Source organism: Neolamprologus multifasciatus, chromosome 20 (assembly GCF_963576455.1).
Source record: "Neolamprologus multifasciatus chromosome 20, fNeoMul1.2, whole genome shotgun sequence".
Classification (NCBI taxonomy): domain Eukaryota; kingdom Metazoa; phylum Chordata; class Actinopteri; order Cichliformes; family Cichlidae; genus Neolamprologus; species Neolamprologus multifasciatus.
The window spans coordinates 13,242,089-13,258,762 of NC_140458.1; the positions used below are offsets into that span (position 1 = coordinate 13,242,089).

General features: G+C 38.8%; 1 protein-coding gene across 3 annotated transcripts; it reads right to left on the reverse strand.

The window, feature by feature from the left end:
• Positions 1–145: 145 nt before the first annotated feature.
• nr2c2 (nuclear receptor subfamily 2, group C, member 2) lies at positions 146–13,400 on the reverse strand. 3 transcript variants are annotated; one of them, XM_085145413.1, is made up of 15 exons: positions 13,232–13,399; positions 9,746–9,830; positions 9,407–9,499; positions 9,056–9,256; positions 8,861–8,966; positions 8,544–8,723; positions 7,911–8,067; positions 7,713–7,803; positions 7,392–7,537; positions 6,743–6,920; positions 6,128–6,249; positions 5,884–6,023; positions 5,282–5,419; positions 5,078–5,183; positions 146–3,438 (listed from the first exon to the last, which is right to left on the reverse strand). In XM_085145413.1, the coding sequence occupies exons 2-15, from the start codon at positions 9,803–9,805 to the stop codon at positions 3,264–3,266; spliced, it is 1,893 nt and encodes a 630-aa protein (XP_085001539.1). In that variant the 5' UTR covers positions 9,806–9,830; positions 13,232–13,399; the 3' UTR covers positions 146–3,263. The 3 variants fall into 3 exon arrangements, 2 of the variants coding, with proteins under 2 accessions (XP_085001539.1, XP_085001540.1); XM_085145414.1 differs by having other exon boundaries at positions 9,407–9,480; positions 9,746–13,399; XR_014871459.1 differs by lacking the exon at positions 146–3,438 and having other exon boundaries at positions 5,853–6,023; positions 13,232–13,400.
• Positions 13,401–16,674: the final 3,274 nt, after the last annotated feature.

Consider the following 16,674-nt stretch of genomic DNA (forward strand, 5'->3'; position numbering starts at 1 on the left):
AGGAGAATGCTATGGTTCCTGCCTATATTGTTACTAAAGCCTAACTTCTATTCAACGGAACTGACAAAAAACTGGTATATGTTCATACAGACTTCAACTTTTCCAGTTCTATCAACCATCTTCATCACAAATAACTTCAGTCGTGTTTTATTTCATGAATAACTGTTTATTTTGTTTAAAATGCGTAGCTTCAGAGAAGCTGGCCTCAGAGAATGGAATTCTGATGCGGGACTCAGTCATTAACACATTTCTTTTATATCTTTATCAGTGTGAGGTAGAAAGGTAGGGTTGTGACCAACTCGAGCAAAACATGAATGATTTTCTGATTTTCTCAATCTCAATGTTTGAACACAGACATTTTACATAAGGAAAAAAACAGTACTTTTACACAGTATAAAAAATTTAACCATAAGATACTCTGGAAAAACTCTAATATCCTGTAATGTGGGAGCTGCTCATGGTAAATATTTTAAAGCCACAACATTTAAATCCACACTTTCGATACAGCATTTAATAAAATGCGCTTAAGCAACTTTTGCATGCATTGCAATGCTCTAGAAAAATTATAACAATGCTCCTTTTTAGGGCAGACAGCGACAAGATTAAAAAAACCCTGCTTCAAAACAACATGCACTCATTTTAATGAAATTACATGTACGAAGGTCTTTTCTCACCAGTGCCTTTACGAACAGTCCATATGGGTTTTAAACCCAAATATTACATCTGACATGTACTTCACAGAGACATAATCATAGCTGACCTATTTATACACCCATTATCATTCATGTTGCTGTGGATGCCTATTCAGAACCATAATATAAGAAGGTAAGCCAATGCATATCTCCTATGTCGTCTCCAAGACATCAATGCACTCGGGACTGGCTTCCCAGAAAATCTTTTTTTTTTCTCCATTTTTTTCTTTTAAATCAGGGAAACCTGCCCAAAAGTACTATAAGTACACTTAGTATGCAACGAGCAAATTTGTTTACAACAAGTTAAAGTTTTTGGAAAACATACAAAACACAAAGTTTTAGTCAGCATGAGTGCAATGAAACACCACAAAAGCTGATTGATGTGCACAAGAATATAAATGCAAAAATAAAAAACAGTAGCATAGCTACACATAAGTCAGATTTTTAAACCCAAACATTTAAGGTAATCTAATTCCTTAAAAGAAATATTTAGCTGATGATAAATACTGTAAAAAATGAAGATAGAGAAGAATGGTTATGACACTGACAGGACAGAAGGAAACAATATGTAATTGATTGTCATAAAAGGGAAAATTGATGAGGCGATTGCACGGATTACATGAGGAACATACTCATAATAACCTAAAAATAATTGTACCACATAGAAACACAAGCACATAAAAAACCTCTGAGATGTCGTCCAGTAGGGCTGCCACAAACGATTATTTTGATAGTCGACTAGTCACCGATTATTTTTGCGATTAGTCAACTAATCAGATCATGCATCCATTGGACATAAAACGTACAGCTTATTGCACCAGCAGGCATCTGCTCTTATATAACTATCATTAGCTTACAGCTTTAAGTGTTTAAGGTATGTGCTAACTAAAAATAAAGACAAGATTAAAATTTATAAAATTTTAATGAAGTTTGCAGATTGTTTCGGTGAAGTTTAATAAACTCAGCCGTCTGCTCCTTGCTATCTAAAATATAACAGGACACCGGAGTATATTCTCGAGCATCTCACACTTCTAATAATCAGTTGTCTGCTTGATGTTTATTCAGCTGTGTAAAAACTATAACTTTAATCTCAGCCAAACCGATTTACTCAGGAACAAATAAAATACTAAAAAAAAAAAAGCCAAACAATTAAAATTTTAAGTTATCTAAGTGACTCATATATCATGTTTAACCTGAGTAGCGAAAGTCCACGGTGGGTTTGAAAACGATTTGCCGGGAGTCCGGTGTTCTCACGGGCTCTAGTGAGCCTTGAACCCCGGCTAGCTATCGAGCTAGTGGGTAACAGATGTCTCCGAAAACATTGGAGCGCTTTTGAAAATATGTCTTGATAAACTGAACAGATATTTGAGGTTTACACAGCTACATTCTCGCCTGAGAATATCTTAAACGTTTACTTTGTGACCCAGAAAGAATAATAAGAGTAATATTAAAACTAACTAGCTGCCACCATTGTTGGAAACTGAACAGGGCCGCGCTATGAATTCTGGGACACTGCTACTTCTTCTTCGGGGTTTAACAGCAGCTGGCATCCTTGTACATGCAGTGCTGCCATCTTCTGTTTTAGTCTGTTATTACACTCTTCAATTCTACTACTTATTCCTGCGTCTTTTGTGATCTTACAAAGCTTCAAACGATGCCTCGACTATTAAATTAGTCGTCGACGATTTTGATAGTTGACGTAATCGTGACTAGTCGACTAATCGTGGCAGCCCTATCGTTCAGTATAAGAAACAACATACGCTCCTAAATTTAAATGGCTAACTTGACTTATGAAACTTTTGTTATTGTAAAAGCAAAACTAAAAGAGAGGTGGTGCACTGAGCTGATTATGCGCTATGAGCTTGATCAATACTATGACATGCTATGAATACTTACTAATGGAGAACATAACTGAGAGTTTATACCTTTATATACCTGACTGAGTTTCTCTAACTATAATTCAGATTTAACTAATTGAACAACTCCATTTTAATTTCAGTTGTGTCAAAATTAACAAGAAAAGCTCTTTTCCATACATATTGAAAACTCAATTCTTTTTAATGGCCTGTATCAGAAACATGCCAATTTTACTGCACTGATGTTCAAAAAAACTTCCCAGCTTTAAAGAAATCAGATGTCCTCCGCTCTAAAGAGGTTTTTAAAGATCTTTTTCACATGCAGGATTTCTTTTAATGTTACTTTTAGATTCTGGACTTTCTGTAAGTTATGCAAACCTAGACAAATGTAACGCAATTTGAAAGGGTAAGGTCAAGTGCTATAAAGACATTAAAGAGCACAGCTGTAGATGCAGAAGATTCTGTTACTTAGTTCAACAGGACTGACTGCATCAGCTTCAGGAAACATCCCCAGCCATCCAGACTGTCCAGTGCCATTCCATCTCAATCTACCTGAATGACTTTGCACTATGCATCCTTGAACACAAGGGCTTGCTGCAGGATTTAGTACTGCAGTTCAAAAATACAATCCTTACAAGAGAAAGTGTGTACCTGAAGAGGAGACTCACTAAATACTTCAAACTCTGAGAGTTAGGGTGCTTGGAGTGATGGCGTGTCATTCTGTAGAGTCAGAGTCCTGGCTGTTATACTCAGCCGTCTCCATCTTGAGGATGTAAGGAATTATGCTGTCAATAGAAACATTTCCTATTAAGCCAGTGAAGAAGAGCTCCTCTGTGATGCTTGAGTTCATGAGGCGCAGTGCAGGCAGACGAGTCAGAATACGTGTCAGCCTGAGGAATGGAATAAAGATGTAATTTATACAACACATCACTGCATGCAAACACGGTTTTACCTGAAATGGAATAAAGGTATTCTGCCAGACCTCCACAGAAAAGAAAAGGACACAGGAGTTCAGGTTTGTGCCAATGGACGATGACGTCAGTGGACCTTGGTCAAAGTGAACCAATCAAGGCCAATTTTTAGATTATTTCCCCAGTGATGCATTAAATTAATGTGATCCTTATTATAAGAGTCATGATACAATGAATCTGCCTTGCTATAATATAATATAATGTTGCATTTACATATATAATTGAAAGTACATGTCTGGACGTCTACACACTTTCAAATGAGTGTGTGTGTGTGTGTTCATTAAAAAACTAATTAAAAAACATCTCTTCAAGCTAGAAATGACAAATAAACTCCTGGGGTGTGTGCTCGTTTCTCCCTGGGTGTTACAGACTTTTTTGTCTTTGGAATCCACATTGTACATTATGAAGGGTGGATAGTGGTACACCGATGGTCCTCTGCTGCCCATCCCACCCCAACACAACTATTATCGCTGTTTTCACTTTGTTATCTGCAATAAGATGGTAAGAGCATTCCTCACATACCAATTCACGATATAGGCACTTGTATCCTGTACAGCTGAATGAAACCAACAACCCATATTCCTCTGCTCACCATAATATGCTGCTAATCAAATCATTGGCTTGTCGCTTAAAATTCACTGCATCATACAGCTTGGGTACGACTTATTTAGATTCAAACTGATTATTATAGTAAACACTGTCTAAAGGTGTGGTGCTTCACACAGCTATCATAAAAATCTTGAGGAAAGAGAGGCAGAGAAGTCTAGACTCTCTCCCCTGCCACCTCCTCCAGCTCTTTCTGGGTAATGCCAAGAGAATATCCCTGTCCTCCCGTGAGGACATGCTCAGAACACCTCATCCAAGAAGCAACCAACCTCAGCTAGCTGAGAACAACCCTTTCTTTAAGGAGAGGTCAGTCACCTTTCAAAGAAAGCTAATTTCTGCTGCTTGTATCCACAATCTCATCCTTTTGATATGGCATTTTTGTACAATGATGCTCCATCTGGTGGCTGATGGTTGTAACTAGGATACAAATTTGGGATACAAAAATTTACCGGCACTGGACATCAAATAAAATGTTAACAGTCAGATTAAATGACAGCTGAACAGCAGTCAGACAACATCAGCCAAAAGCTTTTTTCAGACATGCACTGCAGACCTGCACCCTATAGACATGACCTGTTTTTACTCTGCAGAGAAAAGAATGCAAACGTCAGATGCAGTCAGATTGGATGTTTAACAGTCTTAATACAGCTCCCTTCTGCAGAGTCTGAGATGTTTTACTGTCACAGCCACGGTGAAAATAAAAGCTTCAAGCCTGGCAGACAGTGACGTGTCCCACAGAATGAAACAGGTATATGGTGGAGAGAAGTTGCAAAAAACAAAAAAGACTCAACCAAACTCACAATTAACTTACGCCAATAAAATAAGAGTGGCATAGTATCAGTTATTTTTCCATCTTAGTGCTGGGTATTAAGTTAGGGTATCACTTTGTATAACACTTTTTGTCACTTTGCTTTGAATGTGAGTGAGAGTAGGACAGGAGGTATGAATGTACCTGTAGGTGTCATCTGGATATGTTTTCTGCACATAGTCCTGTAGCTCCATCAGAGCTTTCTCCTGGAACTTCTCAATCTGCCCACTGCTGTCCACACCTGGGTGATCTGATGAGTCAAACACACAACAGTTGTTCTCCAAAATCATTTGACTGATAACAGCTAGACTGTCCATTATTATTTCTGACACAGAAAATCAGACTCACCTGGGCTGAACAACACTATAGCCTTCAGGTAGGCGTATTCATAGCTGTCGGTCTCCAGCCTTGTCATGCTGTTACAGAACTCCTGGAACTTCCAGATATGCTCCATCACTTGTTTCACCCTTTCCCCTGACAGTTTGTCTGAGACAGAAGAACGTTTCCATTTTGTATAAATATTCATGGTTTAAGTCTCTTATTTTCTTTAATTCTTTTCCATCTTAATGGTCCGAGAAAAGTTACTTAGAGAAACAACAAAAAGCATGTCGTCACTGAAAAACGACGCAATTCTTAGTCAGTGTTAGTGGCAAGTGTCGTCACTTGTTTGCAATGTAGTTGGCTTCATTAAGCCAAAATGGTACTAGCAGGGGGGATTTTTATTTATGCAATTACATTTCAGTTTTGTTACAATCTAAATAAAAACAGCAACAATATGAGCCTGTTCTGATTTCATCACATGTAAGTAATAAAGTTGTCTTCTATGCTTAAGGCCTATGTTTGTTAATAACAAAAAAGAAAGGAAAAAAAAAGAAAATTCACATTTCTTTACTCCTGTTTATATGCGTGTGTGTCCTACTGTGAAAGATGGCGAGGTCTGTGGTCCATACCATCCTGGATGCTGCTTTGAAGGTGGTTGATGATGGCTGCAAGGATGGTCGACAGGTTCATCACATGAGCGCACTGAGCAAGACCCAGAGTGAACAGCTCGTTCCAACAGGCTCGCACCAAACTGGTGTTTGCCTCCTGACTGAGAAGAGAGGGAAAATATTATAATATAGCAACAATCATCTGGTAGTGTTTGCAAAGACAACAGCTTGCAGTGGTTTAATTTAAGTGTGAAAACTCTCTCACCCGAGAGCTGAGAAGGCTGGGATTGAGCGTGCCCAGTGCATGGAGAGGAAGAGAAGTCTAGATGCAGATTCACAGATGTAGTGTACATTCAGATACTCGGGCATGGGGCTGGGCATGGTCAGCTAGAGGAAAGATACAAACACAACACAGCTGAAAAGGACATCAAGTACAAAAACCTTACTGCTGACAGGAGAATGGTAACACAAAGGAAACACAAAGTAAGTGTTAAATGAGTCGCTCCAGTTAATGCACATTGCACAAAATGTCCAGCAGGGGATCTGCTTGTTACATGTCATATTTTTCACTGTTCCTCGTGTTTCCTGCCAGTATCTTTGCAAGGACAAAAATCATATAAACACCAACTAAAAAGAAACTTAAAATAAGTGTTTCAACTGCAGGTGATAACAAACCACTTAACAGGGTTTTGCAGTTTATTATTGACCACACATCCATACTTCGGTAATTTAAAACTGCATAGACAGATGAATGGTCTTGTATTCTGGTGAATAACCTCCAAGTACCACTTCTGTGGATGTCAATCGGTATCCCTCAGCTGTCAATCATCTCCAAAAATTGTACATATTGTTCTTCCCATTACATGTGAACTTTACTCACCTTAAAGCTGACATGGCTGTCTGTGAGCAGTGGTCCTTCCACCTCTATAATAGGGGTCTCCTGGTCTCGACCAATCAGCTGGATCGTTGTTCCACTGACACAATGTGACTTATCAGCCAGATTGTCTTCGACCCCAACTTCAGGTGGGTTGAAGACTTTGGCCAGGGTGTCAAAGGCACTGTGTGCAACACACAAGCACACATAAAATGACCTTTCATTAATTTCATTAACAAGAAAAATATAAGTCACAAAAGTATAAATGTGTTCTTATTGCACACATACATGCGTTAACTCCTTAGCACCACTTTTATTACCTAAATGCTGTTTTTAACACTATTTTTTTACACACAATTATCCAGTTACTATGTTCATTCAAATAAGACCAACAACAATGCAAAGTCATCAATGAGATCTTATCTACAGTCTACAACAAAGGTTTTATCAGTGTTAAAAATAATGCAGATATTAGAACCCACAATGCATACCTCACAAAATTACCAATGCGGTATTAAACAAATGCAAATAGAGAACTGGTTTACTTCTGCACAGACAAACAAAGTAAATTTTAAGAGAACACTAACGATAAGCCACCTGAACCCAAATCTGAACAAGCAAAGGCAAGACTCCTCTCTGGGTGTTGCTGACTGACCGTGTTATCTCGCTGGCAGACTGCCCTTCATGTTGGCTGTCTGAGGTATCACCATTGTTTAGGTTTTCTTTTAGGGAGTCACTTAAGTTGGCCAGTGATGTCACAACGTTGGCTAGCGTCCCCAAGTCTCCCTGCCCACAATCCATCTAAAGACAAGTGACACAATGCAGATTATATCCCATCATATAGGCAACATAACCAGCATCCACTGTACATACATTACAGCCTAGCACAGATTTTATGCTCCAACCTCTTTACACGACTTACAAAAGGCAGATGTTTTGTTTACTGTTACACAGTCTCTTTAATAATTAGATGTACCTTTGAATCAGTTGCCAGCACCAAAGTTCCATCACTCTGGATCACTGGCTGCTGGATGTTAACCAGCATCCCCTGGTCCAGCAAGCTGGACCTACATGTGGTACAAAGAACCATCAAAACAACTTTACATAATCGTTGGAAACTTAAAGAAGGTGCAAATTTAACAGCTCAGACCCAATGTTTGTCTGCAGGTCTGACCTGGATCCATCTGTCTCTGTATCGGAGATAAATGTAGGTGTGGCGATGAGTGGACTGTTTAGGTCCTTACGAATGTAGATCTTTTGGGTGGAGGCAGCACAGTTGGCATGCCTCTCTCTGGGCACAATGTCGATGGGTTTCCTCTCACTCTGGACAGCTGAATATTTACAGGAGTCAGAATGTGTTAATATTTTCCTCATGCTTACAAGTAAAAGCAAAGAACATTGTGCATTTCTACAAGCATGCACTGAGAACCATGCTAATGATATTCAGTGTCTCTCAGAATACTGCAGATATGAGGTACTTCTGCTTTAACTAATCAGAATAGTTCTCAGTTGGACTTCCTGACAAATGTTGATGGTAAAGAAAGAGCTGAACCTATATTTTTACTAAAAATAACCCTTGCTGAGTAGCTGTAGGGACAATGTTTCCTAAACAACCTCCTGCAGCAGTATCCAGTGTCACACCAGTCTGTATTTTATACATGTCAGGTCAGGAAAAAGATAGAAGACTTTTTCAGGCCATATCTCACTTATTTCTCAAGGAAACTGAAACTATTTTCTCAGGGACAATACTTGACTTGTTTCTGGGTGTATTTTTTGCACTGTGTCCTGGAATTGGATGCACACTCACACTCAGTCTTCATCCCCATCTTAAGGCATTTTCTCAACCGACAGAATTGGCAGCGATTGCGGTGGTGTTTGTTGATGACGCAGTCCTGCTTACTGCGGCAGCTGTAAGTCAGATTCTTCCTCACACTCCGCTTAAAAAAGCCCTTACATCCTTCGCAACTGACGGCTCCATAGTGACGTCCTGTACACGGACAAAAAAGGTCTTATTTTGTACCCGTGGTTGAGTCTACTGACAATATGAAGCTGAACACACAGCTGGACTTTGCCAAAGTATATAGAAAAGATCCGAAGTATACTGATGTTAAGTGGCTGAAGTACCTGAAGCCTTGTCTCCGCACACCACACAGTACTCCACCGGCTGTGGTCGGCTCAAATCTCCTGACTGTCCCAACAACCGTTCCATTGACACTGGATCTGTAACAATCTAGAAAAAAAGCATTAAAATAAGAACAAGTTATTTCCAGTAGTGTTGTCACATATGCCCCATGTGGCAGTATTAAGAGGGAAATGTACCTGTATTCTTCCTGGCATGAGGCTGTCTGCAGCAGTGAAGATGAGCTGTTTGGCGTTGTGACTGTCTGGTGAGGCCAGGATGACCTTTCCTGCCCCTGAGCTGTCAGCTGTAGTCAGAATGAACTGTTGCTTGGGGGCACTGGATGGGTTCATTGCTGTCACTATCTGGATCTTCTGACCGGTCTGCTGGTCGGTTACAATCTGGGGGGGATAAGAGATGAAAGAGGAAGACAGAACAACAGGGAAAGTGTGGAAGATCCAAGAAAAATATTTTAACACCAACATGTTCAGCGCCCCTGCGAAAGGGGACAATGTCAACAGGTTGTAACACATTCAAGTTTAAGATGTTACCTGAATTCGCTGTGGTGTAGAGGGCTCAGTCGAGATGACCTGAAAGCGCTGCGGAGACTCACTCATCACCGAGTCTGATGGAGAGGATGACACCTAATTGGTTAAATGTATAAAAATAATCTTAATTAATAAGTCTGCAACACAAATACATTTCATTTGAATATGCAGCGTTGAAATGTTTTGCTACAAAATGTTATACACTTTTATTGTAAGTGAAAGAAGACAGCAAAAGGTGAATTATATCTTAAAGGTAACCACACAACCAAAGTGAGTAAAACCATCAAAAAAGAAAAAAAAAATCATATTGGTTAGATGAAGTAACAACTTCAGACCACTCACCTCTGCCTCATGCTCAGAATCCACTTTCTGCTGGGAAAGCAGATTCAGGTTGGACGTCATGATGAAGTAAAGTCATTAGTGACGTCTGTTTGGAAGGATGTCAAAGAAAATAATTAAATAACTAATAAAAATACCATCTACCCCAGAAGAGCAGGCTGCATTACTGACTCACATAATGGTCACAGAAGATGCAGCAAGACATTGGATGATTTTGTATGGTGCGATTTGGCTACTGAAGCACACCAGTGTCTCCCTCATGTGTTCTTATGAATGGGTGGCATAAACATTAAAATATTACGCCACTTTAAAATACTAAATCTGTGCTGCAGCAATGCCTTTGCAACCCAACTTTTAAAATCATTAAAAATGAAACAAAAGACAAGCTTCTCTCTTTTTATATTATATAATAACAAATGCAATCAGTCTTCAAACTAAAATAAAATTGACAAAACAGTTTCTGTTTACTGCCCTGTTACCTATATATTAAGCTATAGACTGCCGTATCATCACATCACACAGTTATTAAAAGTAATATTCTTATTTTTTTAGGTAACTTCAACAAAACATTTCACTTCAATCACAAGAAGAATTTATTGCGATTTTTAACATATGGAGAGTATTGCAACAATGTATATTGTGACATTTTTAAAATTGCAAATTATGTCCTCAAGTTAAACTTTGTCTGTATTTGTTTTATCCAATAAGATAAAGTTATCTCACTTCTGTTATTTTTTTTGCTGCAAAATGAGATTGTCAAGCATACCAACACTGTCCCTAAAACCTGCATAAATGTTGCCATTACATGGAGCCTGCAGCCTACATAAATAACCAGAATACAATCAGCTGGCAGCCAGATGAGTCAAGTCCCTTTGAGTTGTGCAAAATGACAGACCCATTCAGACTGATGGCAACATGCTGGCATTCTGTTTGCGTTTAAAATTAGACAGCAATTACTTGCAAACCTTCAAGAATCTTTTTCAGAGTGATTACAGTCAGCCCAAGTCCAGACTATTACAGTTTGCAGAAAGGTTATCTCTGATCAGGCAAGCCATCCAAGCAACGTGCGATTAAAAGTGCTTGTAAACGAGCAATAACCCTAAACGTCTGGACAACCATTTAGTCACAAGTTGCAATCGGTTGCAGAATGTGGAAATAATTATATATGTATATACATTTTTAATTTTTTTTTGTAGTTGCAAGGATATTCTTGTCCTATTTTTACTTGTGTGACTGAGCCTTTGGCTTGCTCTGAACTAGGAAGCACCTTTTTCAAGGTTAGTCTGTCCGGTGTTGGATGTTTTTTTTAGTCAAATAAATGTTTGCTCAGGAAATGTTATCTTGGGATGGTGGTGCATGAGATGAGCCCCCACTATAGCTCATAGTATTAACAGTGTATTTTAATTTGTTTAATACTATGTTCATATTTAGTGTCCCTGTATTGATATAAGATTGCACTGCAAAATAACACAATACAATACACAATTCTATATAAATCTTTTCCCCCATCCTTAATAAGACCTGAGCAACTGTCCAATACAATGGTTCAAAGATCGACAGCTTGGTGTGTTCCTCTACATGTGACTTTACGCTGACTTTAGAGCCATACTTTAGCACTTCTGCATATTCTCACACAGAGAGTAAGCCACCACAGCAGGAGGATTTCACTTAATTTGGTAATATAGCTGACATGTTATTATAGACCACAACACAACTTGCTAAGACAATTTAAGCTATCAGTTAAACTCACCTTTACCTTTGTTAAATGTCTATTTTGTTTCTTTTGAAAACCAAAATCACATTCAAAGTGAAGCTAACTGAAGAGGGTTTGGAACCATCACTGCGTTAGTGTTAGATATTATATGTTATCACAGATATGGTCAATCATCCTATACTGCTGCACCTATATTGGTTAATGTAATAATTTCTACCTATGAATCTTGAGTTGCATCAGTCCAGTGCCAGAGTAATTTCAGTGGGTGAAACACTTTTTGGAGATAGTAATACCACACTGACATCGACAGAGGCACCAATCATTTCTTACTTTGTACATCTGTCCTCCGAATGGACAAATATGAAATGCTGTCAAGACTTAAAAAACATAGTAAATATGAAGGTGTCAAAACTAACTCCCACTGCTTTTAATATTTTTAAAATTTCTAATTTACTTTACTTTATATGTTATTGTCACTGAAGAGGAAATTTGTTCTGGACTCCAAGTCCCAGTTCACAGCATAGCTATTGTGACCACCACAAACATACAAAGCACAATAAGTCACAATTCAGCATCACATCAACATTAATTGTTAATGTTGCACTAACCCAATGACTCCACACTACAGACTAATATTTCTAGCATTAACGGAACAGAGCACAAATTAATTTTTAAATCCTTTAAACTTCTGCCAGAAGGTAACAATAAATACAAGATGAATTGAATCTCACAAAATGTTGAAACACACACTGTTCATAAAGTGACTGAGGGCTATGATGACATTTTTCCACTTTGAACAACCCTAGATTCGCTGTCAGTGTAACATAACTGCTAGTATGTTTAAAAAAAAAAAGAAAAAGAAAGAAAGAAAAAGTCAAGCTGCACTAGAAGATCTAGAAATTAGAATGATTTTTTTAAAGCTGTGATCACCACCTTGCAGCATCTTTATTTTTGGGGGAAGTGTCTAAATCCACCTTTCGTTAGTTTAATTCTTTCTAATCTACTGGCATTTGAAAGATTTCCGTCATCTGTTTATATGGTCTTGTATTGTTTATAATACAATCTGACAGCCTTTGGGGGGAAATGATTTATGTGGCTGCAGTAACCATACAGGAATCTGATGTAGCTTCATATTGTTTACTGATTGGTCTAACAGTACGTCCATCATGACCTCTTTTCTCGAACGTATCACAACACATAACAAAATGGAGAATCTGGCAATCAGCCAGTAACATCGAAGACAAATCCTTATGATAAATATGTTCGAGCAATTTTGTTTTCAGACACCGAACAGATGAATGTTGAAATTCTGGTGGCGAATATAAAAAAAAGGCAGCTGTGATGAATAAAAGGTATGATCGTAGTACTTTCAATCCACTCCCGTCCCCGGGATGGCAAAGGTAAAAGGGTCGAGTTCATCTGCTGCAGCTACAGCTTTCCAGCATTAGCCCCTTCAGCTAGTAGGCTGCAGTGAGAGCCGACTGCAGCTGTGTGCCCCACTGTGGCTGTCATCCTAGCACGCAGGGATTGGTTCAAGTCGACAGCTGTGTCATCGTATTTAACAATTAATTTAGCTGTCACCAAAACATGTCATCCTAAGCAGACTGAGACCGATGTTTCACGGTCCATGCACGCACTCCGAGCTGCCGGAGACGGCCAGGAAGGGAGCTCCGCATCGGCTAGCTTGCTAGCTAGTCGGGAAATTAGCTACTCTCTTTTATGGTCCTGTATGTCTCCCAGCTTTCTACTGTTTTCAGTCCAGGACTCAGACTTACCTCCGGGAACTGGCGGTCACAGATTTAGTACTCTCTGCTATTTTATAAAATATTTGTTTTGGTTTTCTTCTGTTAAAGGTCATAGTTCGTGACCCCGCTCCGCCAGCGAGTTGATGATGGTTGACTTTTTTTTCCTCCTTCCTCTCTCGTGTACCCGCGCGACTCCAACACCCCCCCACCCTTAGCGCGAGCCAGACAGGACTGACGTCATTATGTCTGACTGTCTGGACATTGTTGTTAAGGTACGTTTGAAACATTTACATAGTAAAAAAAAATGTTTAACAACAGATGTATTTAAGAGGATAGACGCACTGTTTCTCCTATAGTGCGTTTATGCTCTTCACATAAAGAACTGTAATAATAAACTCAAGGCTGTAATAAGTGATTGCATAAATGATTACAAATAGTATAAATATTAAAAATATAAAAATAAAGTGTTTTGTTTTTTTTAATCTTATATGATACTGTCAGAAGTACGTGACATATACATAATGTCATCAGATATAGACAGATATAGAAAATGTCAGATAATGTTATCCAGTTATAATCTTGATCCAGCTCTAATTTCTTTATATTTTGCTTCCAAGAAGCGAGACTTTTTGGCAATTTCATTAAGTGATCTTGAGCAATCATTATGCTGGCTTTCTGGTTTTGTTTGTTAAGCCACTTAACACACAAACTACAAATCACTGAAGCATAAAAAGACACCTAACTCAAGGAAGCCAATGTTATGTCTACACATAACAGACAACTTGGCAAAGAATCAATTTAAAATAATATCTTTAGGCACTTTGTTACTAGCAGCCTGTCACAGAGCACATAAACTGTTTCCATTTCTTTAGTTTGAATCTACAAAAATGTCAAAAACAGTCTGATAGACATAAAATTGTATTTTTGCACTAACAACGTGATTCCCAAAGAGCTATTAGTCACCTGGCACACTGTATGTCAGCATATTGTGCGGTGTGTCTATATAATGTTTCAAGGAAACTTTCAAGTGGCACTATCTACAGTATCTGAAAGTCATGTACTTAAGAAATGGGAGGGCGAATCCAGCAAAGTCCTGCCTTTGGAGATCCATCTGAACCTTCAGCTTTTCAATCTACTGTTCACCGAATCCTCACCAGGAATGGTCTCAGTGGTCTCAGGGTGGCTGTCAAGAGGCATTCTCAAGGAAGGGAAACAGGGAGAAAACATATGCTAAACTACACAAGAACTGGAATGAAAATCAGTGCCAACAGGTCTTGTGGAGTGATGAATCCAAATGTGAAATTTATAGTTCAAATTGTTGTCAATATGTACAGAGGAAGTCAGGAGAGAGGTACAACAGTGAGTGTCTACGGTACATCCTTAAAAAATAGCGTAGGCTCTGCAATGTCTCGGGGCTGTATTTTAGCCAGTGGTGTTGAGGATCTTATCAATCTTGAAGGAATTATGAACATCGAAATGCACAATCATATTTTCATAAGCCGTACAATACAATCTGGAAGGCACCTGACAAGAAACAGCTTCATTTTTAAGCATGACAATAATCCCAAACACACTGCCAGTGCATTAACCTGTATGGAAAAACACACAATGGAGCACTATCAGTCAGTGACTGGCCTCCCCAGAGCCAGACCTCAACACTGAAGTAGTGTGAGACAATCTTGACAGAGAACAGAACAAAAAGCAGCCACAATCCAAAGGTTTTAAATGTTCTTCAAGAGCCCTGGAGAACTATTTTTGAAGATTACTTAATTAAATTATGAGAAAGCCCAAGAGACTTCAGACTGTATTAAAGTGTAATTGTAGAATTAAAACTGTACAAACTCTGTTTTGGGCTTATAAATGCTAATTACATGTGTTTGCACATGTTTCATACCCAAGATACTAACAGCACAAAGGCCCATATTACATAACACTTTAGATGAAAAGGCTAAAAATAAAGTAAAGTGCAAATATGATAAAAGGTGAAGCCACACATCAAAAAATGTGAAACATATGTCTTGCCCTCTGAAATAAATGCTTTTCATTTCATTTTCAAATCTACACCAAGCCTCTGAATTTGTATTATTATTTGAGACATTTTTTTTATCATAATCTTTCTATTTTTCTGTTTTATTCTCACTTTTGAAGCAACTTTGCTTTTCTAACAATAATGATGGTAAAAAAAAAAAAATACATGGCACTCATAAATATACCATACCCAGTTATGTAAAGTTATGGGCATCAGGCAAGATTTCTTCACATGAAAGTGAATGACTGAAAATCTAATTTATTTAAAAAATTTTCACACCACTTTAAACACAGCCTACAGTGAATAAAGAGTATCAAACCATCATGTTTTGTTACACCGCACTTCTTTTTTTAACTGGCATTTAACAAATTAAAGAGACTTATTCATATCTTTAATGACCTCTGTTATACATGCAATATGTGGGCTATACGCTCACAAGATACTTTATTACACCTTCCTTGTACCGTGGACCCAATTTTGCCTTTAGAGGTGCCTCAATTCTTTGTGGCATAGATTCAACAAGGTGCTGAAAACATTACTCAACGATATTGGTCCATATTCAAATAAAGGCATCACACAGATTTTTAACCTGCATGTCCATGATGTGAATGTGCAATTCCACCATATCCCAAAGGTGCTCTGATCTGGTGACTGTGGAGGCCTTGTAACGGGTGGTTATTTGAGTTCCTGCTGGCTTCATTCATTCTCTTTAAACTCTGGAAATGGCTGTAATCTGATCAGCAGTCTATGAAATACTCTGGCCAGCATGTCTGGCATCAGCAGCCATGCCACAGTCATCATCCATCCATTCTCTCACACTTATCCAATTCAGGGTCGCAGAAGGGCTGGAACGTCATCTCAGCTGGCATAGGGCGAGAAGCAGGGTACACCGTGTACAGACTGCCAGAAACCAGAGTACTCCATGAGAACCCACGCAGATACGGAGAGAACATATAAAATCCACACAGAAAGGCCCCAGCCAAACTCAGAACCTTCTTGGTGCGAGTCCCTTAAATCAGCTTTCTTCCACATTCTGATGCTCGGTTTGAATGTCAAACTGACTGTGCTGCCATGTCTACCTGCCTAAGTGTGTTAAGTTGGCATCACGTGATTGGCTGATTAGGTATGAACAGAGGTACCTAACTGAATGGGCATTGAGTGTATAGGCCTATATATCAGTGTTTTCTGAGAAATGACAGATGTAGAAGATACACGGCAGACCCGACCACATACACGTTTTTACACTCAGCTGCAGCTTTTCGGCTGTCAGCCACACACACCAAGAACAACCTCAGGACCCAGTTGATTCCTTTTATGCAGGTGAGGTGTGATTACTGATGGCGATTACTGTGTTGGCCTCCCCTGCCGCTGCGCCAAAAAACACGCCCACCACAACAGATTTGTATATTCTGTCCCATTAGTCTTCTGCAGTTATCTCATTCCG

Bases quoted from the DNA above. Each gene is read 5' to 3' on its own strand.
- nr2c2 (XM_085145413.1), bottom strand. From the start codon at position 9,805: ATGACGTCCAACCTGAATCTGCTTTCCCAGCAGAAAGTGGATTCTGAG. The intron at 6,250-6,742 runs GTGAGTAAAGTT...TCTTTCCTCTAG, and splicing joins ACAGCCATGTCAGCTTTAAG to CTGACCATGCCCAGCCCCAT. The intron at 5,184-5,281 runs GTGAGTCTGATT...TTGACTCATCAG, and splicing joins TATAGTGTTGTTCAGCCCAG to ATCACCCAGGTGTGGACAGC.